The 12,261-nt window shown below is 58.7% G+C and overlaps 1 protein-coding gene across 1 annotated transcript; it reads left to right on the top strand.

Moving 5' to 3' along the window:
- The first annotated feature begins 3,716 nt into the window (after window positions 1–3,716).
- RTN4RL1 (reticulon 4 receptor like 1) lies at window positions 3,717–9,111 on the top strand. Its single transcript, XM_059996641.1, has 3 exons — window positions 3,717–3,747; window positions 4,808–4,887; window positions 5,944–9,111. The coding sequence occupies exons 1-3, from the start codon at window positions 3,717–3,719 to the stop codon at window positions 7,300–7,302; spliced, it is 1,470 nt and encodes a 489-aa protein (XP_059852624.1). The 3' UTR covers window positions 7,303–9,111.
- Window positions 9,112–12,261: the final 3,150 nt, after the last annotated feature.

Genomic DNA, 12,261 nt, shown 5'->3' with positions numbered 1-12,261 from the left:
CACATGGCCATGTACACACACATAGATAAAACACGCGTAAATAGATGGGCACAGATCCACATACACACACACAGGCTGTGTCTAGGGCCCCGGCTGCAGGCACAGGGCCTGAGCTGTGGGTGTCTGGAGAACACTCACGCTTCATGCCTGCCTGTTTATTCCCTCCCCATCCTGTGGCCAGAGGTTTTTGGGGGGCTAGGGCACAGTCCTGGTCCCCAGGTAGGGTGATTAACATTTGTTTGGGACTTTCAGATATTAGCACTAAAAATCCTGTGTCCTGGGAACCCCCCCGAGTCTCAGGCAAACCTGCTCTGGTCACCTGCCCCAGGCCCCAGGCAGGCCTGGTGTGTATCTTCCCTCCCAGAGCCCTCCTCACCACCTGTCACCTCTCTGCTGGCCAAGGGTCCCTTGGGAGAGAGCCAAGGCTGAGTCTCTACTGTCACCCCGGAGGCCTCTGTACTAATAAGAACCATTATGTTTATTGAGCACCTACTATGAGCCAGGCTCTGGGCCTAGGGTTTTCTTCTTGAGCACTTACTGTATACCAGGCACTGTTCTAGGCCCTGGGGGGACAGCAGGGAACACATCAGACAAAACCATTGTCCTCATGGAGCTGCCCACTCAGTGAGGAGAGACAGAAAATAAACAAGATAAATAAATAAATGAGGTGAATTTATTAGGAGAGAATGAATGTTATGGGGAAAAGTAAAACAAGGAGGGAGCCATTTAAAATAGGCTGCTGGGGGCTTCCCTGGTGGCACAGTGGTTGAGAGTCCGCCTGCCAATGCAGGGGACACGGGTTCGTGCCCCGGTCCGGGAAGATCCCACATGCCGCGGAGCGGCTGGGCCCGTGAGCCATGGCCACTGGGCCTGCACGTCCGGAGCCTGTGCTCCGCAACGGGAGAGGCCACAGCGGTGAGAGGCCTGCGTACTGCAAAAAAATAAATAAAATAGGCTGCTGGGGAGAATTCCCTAGTGGTCCAGTGGTTATGACTCCGCGCTTCCACTGCTGAGGACTCGAGTTCAATTCCTGATCAGGGAACTAAGATCCCACAAGCCGAGCGGCATGGCCAAAATAAAAATAAAATAAAATAGGCTGCTGGGGAAGGCCTCACTGAGAAGGTGACATGAGGAGGGACCTGAATGATGAGGTGCCCTGCAGGTATCCTGGGAAGTGCTCCGGCCACGAGGGGACAGCACACACATACGCTGGAGCAGGACATGCCTAGCACTGAGAGGACCAGAGGAGGAGGAAAGCCCAGCTGTGCCCTGGCTGGCTTCCTTGTCTCCGGGAAGTGGCCTGTGCTTGGGTGTGGCACGAAGAGACGGTGCTGAGTGGCCTGAGGCGCCAGTCGCTCTGTGAGCACAGCTGGCCTGGCCTGAGGCTGTCATCCAGCCAGCAGAGTCATCCCGTTAGCTCAAAGAGGAGCATCTGGCAAGGCTGGGGCAGCAGGTGGGCCGGGAGCCGAGCCCAGGGCAGGGGGAGGGCAGGCTGCAGAGGCAGAAGGACTGACCACGTGGCTGACCAGTCTCCACGCCTCAGGGAGCCCCACGGAGCTGCCTGGGGGCTCCTGGGGATGCCAAGCCATCGGGCTGTCCCTGCACAGGCGTAGGGAGGGGCAGGCGCCAGACCCAGGTCTGGGTGAGGCCCAAGACCTTGAGGCCGGGGAGGACTGAGCAGCCCTCAGATGAGGCTGCCCCACCTGCCCTGCTCACCAGCTGTGTGGCCTTGGGCGGCCACTCCCCTCTGTGACTCATTTCCTTCTCTGTGAAATGGTGCGGTACCTGTGGCGTGTCATGAGGATCCCATGTAAAGAACCTGGTACTCAGGGCTGGGTCCTGTTTGGTTAGCTCCCTTCCTGCTTCCGGGGCGGGGAAGCTACAGGACCCCTGCCACGCTGGCCATCTGGCCTGGAACAGGAGCAGGGGCCCTGTCGGTTCTGGTCCCAGTAGGGAGCTGTCTGGCCTCCCCAGCCCTGGATGTCCCTCACCCAGCCGAGCTGTAGTTACAGCATCTTAGGGAGCTCTGGTTACTTAGAGGCTGAGAGAGGGCCTGCCACCTGCTTCCCCACCTCAGTACCTTTGCACATGCTGTGCCCTCTGCCTGGAATGCCCTTTCCACACATCCCACCAGGTCCAGCCCCTATCTTATGAATGGGCTGCTGAGTGGACTGGGTGAGGGGTCCGCCCATGCACAGGCTACTCACCCCGGCCCCCACAGGTCCCTGCTCAGCAGATGAGGGGTTTGGGGGTTTGTAGGAAGGAGGACATGAAAACAGTACCTGCTCTCTTTTCCTGCACATCCTTTGTGCTGGCAGGGGAGCAAGAGGACTTTGTGGAGGAGGTGACACAAGGCAGCAGGTGCCTTCCCCATGCACACGCCTAGATGCCTGCTCCGGGCCTGGCACCTGCTGGACTGCCTGGTGTGGAGACCCCCATCTGCTAGTCCACGAGGACCTGCCAAGTTCATCCCAGGCCCCTCCCCACCCCGGCACTCAGGATACTCCAGGACTCTGGCAGCAAGTGTTGAACGGAGGAGGGAATGAATGAGGCTGCAGAGATGTGTGTGAGCTCATGTGTGGGAGGCCAGGAGGTCTGGGAGCTGCTGAGCAGACAGGTGGATGCCCCTGGAGGAGTGGGGGGAGCAGGGGGAGGAGGGGGCGGCAGAGGAGAACCTGAGAAGTCCGGAGTTTGAGTCCCTGCCTCGCTTTCTTCAGCCCCCATCAGGCAGAGCAACCCCTTGCCCCCCCAGAAGGGGGCGAGGAGGCTGATGAGAGGAAGTGCAAGGTTCCTCCATGGAGACTTTTATTCCTGCTAACTTGCCATCTTCAAATGCACAGCAAAGGCACCGATGTCATTGTTAGTACATTAATCAGCAATCAGCAGGTCGGGGCTCCCACGGGCAACACAGAGGGGGCACGGGGGGCACAGGAGGAACCGTGGCGATGCAGTACAGAGCCTGCCTGGGAAGAAATGGGCAGGGTGATGATCTACGGCCAGGGCACCCGCTGGCTCAGGCAGGGGTGCCAGAGGCAGGTGGGATTGGCTGGGAGAGCTGGTCCAGGGCCGACCTTGAAGACGGGACCAGCTTCCAGAGTGGAGAAGCAGACTCAGGTGAGACCCACCCCAGTGCCCAGTGGGAGGGGGCAGGGGTACCTGCCAGGGCGGTTCCCTTGGCCCAGGTCCCCTGGCATCTGGACGGCACTGGAGGATGGAGAGCAGCTCTAAGCATCGGCTGGGGTCCCTGCCTTCTCCTGGGCCCCTCTCAGAGGAACAACAGCGCAGTAGCTCCTGTCCTGGGTGCCACCTTTACACCACCCGCCCCCGCCCCCGATATCTGACCCCTCCCACCTGCCAAAGTGTGTTCATACGCCAGCTGCGAAGCCCACGCCTAGATTTTTGTACACTTGGCTTTTACCCAAACCATGGTCTTCGCCTGTTTTCCCCTGTGCCCCAGCACCCCTGGGGGCACCTGCCTGAGGGAGGGGTGTGGCTCTTTGTGGAGCCCTCCCTCCCCGCCCCGCCTCTCTAGGGACCGCTTCAGAGAATCCCCCCCGGGGCCTTACAGAGACATCCACAGCAGCAGGCAGATGGGCTGTCTGCCCCACCCCAGGTCAGGGGGCAGAAAAAGTCCCGCAGCCCCCACCAGGCAGGGTAGTTCTGCGGCTCAGAGGGGTGAGAGCAGAAGCGCTTTGTAAACTCCATAAGCCGCACAGATGTCGGCGGTGTTAGCGCTGAGCCTGCCACGTGAGCGGCTCTCCCTGCCTGACTTAAGGGAGGGGAATGCCTTGTCTTCGCAGGACCCCAGGGAGTGGGGGCTGCTGTGGCCCTGTGGTTCCCACGAATGGCCCCAGCCCTGTCCCCTGCAGCACAGTGAGCACCCTGAACACCCTTGAGCTAGGAGGGGCACCCTGGGCTCCCTCAGAGTGGCAGGCTGGGGACACCTCCCTGGGGGCAGCCTGGGCAGGGCCGAGGAGCAGAGCAGAGCTGAGCGAGTGGACAGGGAGGGGCAGGCTCTGAATGGGCAGCCGCTGTGCGCTGGGCCCACCTCCCAGCCTGGGTGTTGGAGACTCAAGGCAGTGGGCAGGCTCCCCGAGACTCAGCTGGGGTTTGAGGCCCAGGCTCCTAGCGGGTCCTCACTGTCCTGTCTCCTCCTGCGGGCCCGGGGCCCCCTGGCCAGACCTAGGAGAGCAGTGGCGGACTGGAGGTCAGACTCCAAGCGGGGAGCGCTGGCATAGCGACCATCTCCGACTCTTGTTACACAGGGGGAAACTGAGGCTGAGGAGGCCCCCGCCCGGGGCCTGGCCTGCAGACTGTCCGGTGGTTTCAGTGACTGAAGCAGGGCAGGGGCCACACAGAGCGTGGCCCAGCCCAGAAAGGGACCTCGCAGCTGCTCTGTCACCGCCACCACTGCCCAGGTCATAACTGCTCTGGAATCGCAACAAACACAATTATGCAAAAACCGAATCATGTGCGATGATTTTTATGTGTTGGCAACGTTCGGTCAAAGCCGGGTGATTACAGGGGGACGGGAAGCAGCTGTTACTCTCTGGGAGCCCGTAACTCCCAACAGCTGGGAGCTGTCACTTTTTTATGATGCCACTTCTGTGAGGAAAGAGGGAGTGGCGGTCGTGGTGAGGTCCACCTGAGCCCAGGCAGACGGCTGGGGTGGCGGCCGGCCTGAGGCTGGGAGCGGGGCTGGCCCGAGAGTGGCCAGGAGGGCTGGTTCTCTCGTTGAACATGCTCTGGGCACAGCTGGCAGCAGGAAGAATCAGTCGCACTGTCTCAGGCCCTCGGCTCTCCCCAGAGGCCTGGCTGGCCAAGCTAGAAGGGAAGGATCGGGACCCCAACCCGGGCAGAGACGAGATGGCTGCCCGGCCCTGCAGGGTGGGGGTCTACCGGCCTGGAGCCCGTCCCCCCAACACTGGCACACCTGCCAGGCTCCCTGGGGCAGCTGCAACCCTGGAGAAAGGCAGGTAATGATGATCGTGCATAATGAGGCTGCTTCGATAATGAGCACGGGGCTATTATCCAACCACGGGCTGGACACATCGAAAATAAATTATTTTAAGGATCCATTAACAAGTGCCTAATTATTGCGCAATTAGAGGGAAGCTACAGAGGAAATGCTCGGGACAATCGCTAGGCAGGGCCTGACTGGCAGCCACAGCCTGGGATCTCCAGCGAGGCAGGGAGAGGGGAGGGGCTGGAAGGCAGACCCCGGTGGGGGGCAGCCTCATTCTGGCTGCTCCTTGGACCCCAGAACTATCAGCCCTGGTGCCTCCCCCAGTCCATCACACACACATATGTCCTTTGTGAGGGACGACTACTACTATTTAGAAATGAGGAAACTGAGGCACGGGGGTAGTGCCTACATGAGGACATGGAAGGCACTGTAAGTGAGAAATCTTTCAAGATAAACTTCGGTGTCACGCATGCATGCTTCGTTATTGGGAATAATTTAAATAAAAAGACTCTTCAGGAGTCCATACGAGATATTTACTTTGTTAGAACAGGACTTTGCACCACTATCTGTTCAGGCAGATCAAAGCAAGTAAGTGGCAGAGCTTGGACAGGAGCCCGAAGCTAGCTGCTGCGTCCGTGGGTTGTGACCCCAATCCTACCAGGGTTGACAGAGCCTAAGGGGGTGGGGCTCAGAAGCTATGGGCGGGGCTAGGGGTTTGCTGGGTGGGGCTAAGGAAGTATGCCGGGTGCCGTGGGATCAGAGCCTCTACCCCAACCCATCTCATAGCCCAGGCTGGGATAGAACCCCCAGTAGAGGTGGGGCACCAGGCCGTGGGGAGCCATCAAGAGCCAGGACCTCGGGGGGCTATGACTCCAGACCGCTGAGCGCAGCAAAGACGAGGACAGAGCCCCAGCGGCCTAGGAGGGTCATGTGCCCATCGAGCCCGGCGCCCAGAGTGTCTCCCACCTCCCGGGCAGCCCCTGACCTGGCTGTGCTCTCTCTCCCCGCCAGGGTGCTGTGTGGAACTGCTGCTGCTGCTGCTGGCCGGGGAGCTGCCCCTGGGCGGCGGCTGCCCGCGGGACTGCGTGTGCTACCCCGCACCCATGACGGTCAGCTGCCAGGCGCACAACTTCGTCACCATCCCCGAGGGCATCCCGGAGGACAGCGAGCGCGTCTTCCTGCAGAACAACCGCATCAGCCTCCTGCAGCAGGGCCACTTCAGCCCCTCCATGGTCACCCTGTGGATCTACTCCAACAACATCACCTTCATCGACCCCAACACCTTCCAGGGCTTCGTGCACCTGGAGGAGCTGGACCTCGGCGACAACCGGCAGCTGCGGACGCTGGCGCCCGAGACCTTCCAGGGCCTGGTGAAGCTCCATGCCCTCTACCTCTATAAGTGTGGGCTCAGTGCCCTGCCGGCCGGCATCTTCGGCGGCCTGCACAGCCTGCAGTACCTCTACCTGCAGGACAACCACATCGAGTACCTCCAGGACGACATCTTTGTGGACCTGGTCAACCTCAGCCACCTGTTTCTCCACGGCAACAAGCTGTGGAGCCTAGGCCAGGACACCTTCCGGGGCCTGGTGAACCTGGACCGGCTGCTGCTGCACGAGAACCAGCTGCAGTGGGTCCATCACAGGGCTTTCCACGACCTCCGCAGGCTGACCACCCTCTTCCTCTTCAACAACAGTCTCTCCGAGCTGCCGGGCGACTGCCTGGCACCCCTGGGAGCCCTGGAGTTCCTCCGCCTCAACGGCAACGCCTGGGACTGTGGCTGCCGGGCGCGCTCCCTGTGGGAATGGCTGCAAAGGTTCCGTGGCTCCAGCTCCGCTGTCCCTTGCGTGTCCCCTGAGCCTCTGCATGGCCAGGACCTGAAGCTGCTGAGGGCCGAGGACTTCCGGAACTGCACGGGGCCGGCGTCCCCGCACCAGATCAAGTCGCACACGCTCACCACCACCGACAGGGCCACCCGCAAGGAACACCACCCACCCCGTGGCCCCGCCAGGGACAAGGACCACCCGCACGGCCATCTGCCCGGCTCTCGGTCGGGCTACAAGAAGCTGGGCAAGAACTGCACCAGCCACAGGAATCGCAACCAGGTCTCGAAGGCGGGCACCCGGAAGCAGGCCCACGAGCTGCAGGACTATGCCCCTGACTACCAGCACAAGTTCAGCTTTGACATCATGCCCACGGCACGGCCCAAGAGGAAGGGCAAGTGTGCCCGCAGGACCCCCATCCGTGCCCCCAGCGGGGTGCAGCAGGCCTCCTTGGGCAGTTCCCTGAGGGCTTCGCTCCTGGCCTGGGTACTGGGGCTGGTGGTCACTCTTCGCTGAGGACGCAGGGCACCAGCACCCAGCACTGCCACATGTCCACCAAGGAACAGGATTTCTTTTCTTTTTTTACAAGTGGAGGATCTGCTGGGTTTCAGGCAAAGGCTGGTAGAGGCTTCAGCTGCTGTCTGGGCCCTGCCCGGTGGATTATAAACCCAAAGTGTACAGCCCCAAGCGGGAGGGGATTCGTTCATCCCACCCAGCTGTCCCAGCCAGCCCCCGGCCGAGCACCGATGGACAGCATCCACCCAGCAAGGCAGTTAAAGCCGCAGAGCGAATCCTTCATTAGCAACGATGGGACAGTGCCCCACGGGAGCTGGGCTGTGTGGAATCCTGGTCATTTGGAGAGGTCTGAAGGGCTCCCGCCACTTCCGGAGGAAGCAGGACTCAGAGAACAGACAAGGGTCACCAAAGAGGCTGGGTCCGCAGCTGTCTGGGAGCACGTGAGCAGGTGGCACTTTGGCTCTTGCCTGAGGCCACTTAGTCACCCTGCCCTGAATCCAACCATGTGCCACCTTCAGTCCCTCCCTCGGGGGTAACGCCTCTCATTCCTGATGTCTCAGGCAACCCTGGCAGACCCAGGCCCAGCTGCTGGGCTCCAAGAACCAATTACCAAAGGAAAGATCATCAGAGGCTGAAATTTAGAACTTCATTGTGTGCAATGAGGTTCTCACAGGAGGTGCAGTTTTATAACTATGTCCACTTTATATATATATATACACACACACACACACACACACACACACACCCTCTACATATATATATATACAAACAAATGCACAGGCCCTCGCCCTACTCCCTTACCAGACTGTATGTCTTATCATGTTTATAAACTGTACGGAAAACTATATCTGCTGAACTAAGGATTGTATTGGTGATTTCTAGCAAGAAAGGAGTTCTAGGATTTTTGTCTAGAATCCCAACCTGGCAACAGTAGTCCCCATGTAACCTGGGCTTGCCAGGGCCTGGGGCAAAGGGGCAGTGGGTGGGGGGGTGTTGTCAGGGAGAAGGGGAGGCAGCAAGATCACTTCAGGGGACCAATCTTCTTAGATACGTGGAGCATCACCGTGTTTTTATATGCAGCACAAGCCCGTCTGCCACCCCGGAGCACCCAGTCACTCCCAACATAGCAGCTGTTGGCATCAGGGTGAGAAGGCAGAAGCAGCTTGTTGGACACTGGGGGGCTAGGCCCTGGGGATGGGCTGGAAGGAGAAGGGGAAGGAAGGGGCTTTGGGTTTCTGAGGCCGGCGGACGAGGCAGTATCCACAGTGTTAGTCCAACAGGCTGGGCAGTGTCGTCAGCCTAGTGTTTTGCCAGCCACAGTCTGGACGGGCCAGGGATGCTCTGGGCATGAGCCCAGGCCTCCAGCGCGGCTCAGCTGCTGAATTTTTCCTTGAGGCTCTTTGATGGGCATCCCAGCAAGGGTCCTGTGTAGGGCGGCAGGAGGGAAAGCATCAGGTGGCCTTAGCAGAAGGGGAACAAAGAGGGCATTTCAAGAACCATCTCAGGCACTTCTGCATTACGGAGGCCCCGTCCCTCCTGGACCCTCTGAAGTTGCCCCGGGGACGGGCAGAGGTCGGGGGTGGCCAGACTCAGGGGTCAGGAGTGGGGACGTGCAGGGAACGGAGCACGCAAACTCAGACAGGGGAGAGGAGCTCAAGTCAAAGTCAGCCATGCTGCCGGCTGGTGTCCGTGCGGGCACAATCCTTTTTGGCTTTGCACAAACCCAAATTCCCCACCAGAGAGAATGTGTGTCAGGAGTGAGAAACACTGAATCCAATTAAGAGAGAAAAATAATAATAAAAAAAATTCTCTTGGACAAGAACCCTGTTTCTCATTTCCCAACCCCGAATTCCTGAAGGCGTGGCAGATCCTGGGCTTTTATGGGGTGGGCGAGCCTGGCTGGGTGCAGCTCTGAGGACACAAGCACGTTTGTTGGTGGGAGGAGCTGTTTGGAGCAGGGGCGCACTGACTCACTGGGACACGTGTGTGTGCGCGAACACACACACACACACACACACACACACACACACACATTCTCGGTTCCATGGTTCTTCCCTCACCGGCACAGGACATGACTCACTTCCCACATGCTGGCTGCACTGGGTCAGCACCATCTCTGTGGCTGTCTCCGGAGCGGTCTGGCCCTGGATCATTCCCGGCCTGTTCCCAAGAGCGTCACAGCAGCAGCTGAGCTATTGATTCTTAAGGGGGCTTGGGGGCGGCTGGAAGGGACCTGCCGGTTCCTAGGGCCCAGAGGGGATTCCAGGAAGCTGGGGCCCGACCCATGTAGCAGTGGACGTGGATGGGGTCTGGAGGCTGCACCCGCCTCTCTGGCTTTGGAGACAGGAGAGGGTTCCCCAGGTAGAGGAAAGAGGCTGTTTCCAGGCCCGGACAAAGCCTCCTCAGTACAAGGCTGGAAACGTACACTAAAGGGAGTCCGGTGACGGCAGAACAAATTGTCTTTGGCCTGCGTTTGACCCCCGTGGTCTGCCTGCTCTTACCCAGACCGGTGCCGGGGCCTGGCTGTCCCTTTAGAACCCAAGGATGTTGTTATGTTGTTGATTTCATTTCCAACTTTAGGCAGCACAGCCCTCAGCAGGAAAATCAAGGGTCCAAGCACTTTATTAAATTAAAAAAAAAAGACTTAGAAAGTCCTGTAGTATGGAAGTGAGATGTCAGTACAGAAAGGCTAATGTTTGATAAATGATCCGCTTCTGTCAAGCGCAGCACAGTCTCTGGTTGCCGACTGTTATTAGAGGCAAGGCAGCAGGGCCCAGACGCCAGCTGTATTTTAGCAGCGTGCTCCTCTAAGAGGTCGAGGGAATAAAAGCTCTATTGTGGATGACATCACTTGTCACTCAGCAGCTCATATGCTACACAGGCACAATGACAGCGTTGTCTGAGACATCAGAGCAAGTTCACAGGTCGGGAGTTAAGCTAAGGCCTTTCAACTCACCAGACCCATCATCCCTCCTAGGTGGTTCAGGGCAGGGAGGTGTGGTTTCCTGCCTCAGGAGCCCTATCCTCCTCCCAGAGGCTGAGGCCATCCCCCACCCCTCCGTGGTGGGGCCGGCCCCTTTGCCATCTTTGCTCAACACTTCCCCTAGGCCCCGAGAGGCAGCCATCTCCTCATCTTCCTCTCTCACCTCCAGCCACACAGCCCTCCTCTCTGGGGAAGCGGCCTTCAGGAGGGGCTGGGTGACCACCAGTGGTCTCAGCATTTCTCGCCACAAGTTCCTCCCCAGGCCCCAGAGCTCGGCTGGCTCCCTACCCTTCATTCAACAAGCGTTGAACAAGGGTCTACATGTGCGAGCCATCGGCCCAGGCTCTGGGGACCTAAAAGTGAGAAGACGTGGCTCTCCTGAAAGGAGCTCAGAGCCTAGATGTGGAAGCAAGTATGGGATTGGTGAAACCAGGGTGGGACTGGTGTCTCTGTTAGCGCACCCCCCCACTACCATGAGAAACTTGGCCAGGGTGGGGGCAGTCAGGGAGGGCTTCCAGGAGGAGGTGACATGCTGAAGGGTCTCAGAGGATGAGGAGGCAGCCAGAGAAGAGTGTGGGGAGTATTACAGGCAGAGGGCTGGAGGCATGCAATGGCACCACGTTTGGGGTATCTGCAAACAACTGTGAGCTGAGGACTGGGAATGCTGTTTGGGGATGTGTGGGAGGTGAGCCTGGCAAGCGGAAGGCCCAGGAATCCTGCTCGGGGACTTGGATCCTACTCTGAAAGTGGAGGTGTGAGCCCCCCACCTTGGGGCCTCTTCCCTACCCCGAACCCCCAGTCCCTCTCCGAGCACGTGGCCCCCACCCGTGGCATGCTTGCCAACGTTCCCCAACAGTGGATTTCATCATCGAAACTTGCCTCTTCTGCTCAGCCAGATCCTTCCCCCGTGCCAGCACGTTGGAGCGTTCCCTGGAAATCTGCCTGGGCCAGAGTCCCATTCCCAGACACCTGCTGCTTCCAAGCATGGACAGTATCCCACAGCCGTTTTGTCTCCTATGCTCCCTTCTTTCCCATCCATGAAGGGATCAACCCACAACCCTTCTCCTTGCTTCCAAGGGGCTGCCCAGACACCCCCTTGGGCACCTCCACATGTGCCCGCATGGCAGACCATCAGAACTCCCCCAGACTGCATCTCCCTTTTTTCTCTCCTGCCGGGGCTGTTCATCACCAGGGAACCAAGAATCCCATTTACCAACTGCTTACTTGTCACCTAACTAATCACTCAGCGCTCTGCCACCATGGCAAATGGGGGCTCCAGAAGGCCTGTTGGCAAGTTTGTGGGGGCTGGGGGAGCCAGGAAGTCCTCCTGGAGGACAAGCTGCAGGGCAGTGGGTCAGAGAGAACAGATTTGCTGGGAGGGCTCACTGGAGCCAGCTGGGAGCCTCAGGGTCTCGGCAGCTCCCAGCAAATCCTCCCTTGTATTTTCACCACCCAGACTGTCCCCACCAGCCCCTGGCTGGACCCCACCTCTGGGACCCAGCTCCTCAGGGCCCTACTCAACACTGACCTGGAGGATGCCAGCCTTTCTTTGTGTACCTTCTTACATGGATCAGGGGTGAGTGTACCTTTTGATGGGGTCCTGGCCAACATCTACCGTCAGCCTCTTGACCCAACTGTGGTTGCATTCTGACTCACCTCCTCCCAGCCTGGCTCTCTGGCCGAAGTAAGAGTTTAGCCCATCAGCTATTATTCCATCCCATGTCACCAATTCCCCACTCTCAGTTTGTAATGGGCCAATTTTCTTTTACCTTCTGTCTACCTGGAAAATTTCTCAAGAACCTTTGCGCGTTAAAATATCCTTTACAGCTCTCCACTTGATATCTCTTTCTGCTCCTCTAATTGTCCCTTTTAACTCACTGTGCTTTCAGTATAAATCTCCCACTCTCCCCCTTTGCAGGCTGTTAATAAATACAAGCTCTAAAAAATATATACGTAAACATCTATTGTTGGCTAAA

The sequence above is a fragment of the Delphinus delphis genome, chromosome 19 (assembly GCF_949987515.2).
Source record: "Delphinus delphis chromosome 19, mDelDel1.2, whole genome shotgun sequence".
NCBI classification, from domain to species: domain Eukaryota; kingdom Metazoa; phylum Chordata; class Mammalia; order Artiodactyla; family Delphinidae; genus Delphinus; species Delphinus delphis.
This window is presented reverse-complemented; position numbering and strand designations above follow the sequence as displayed.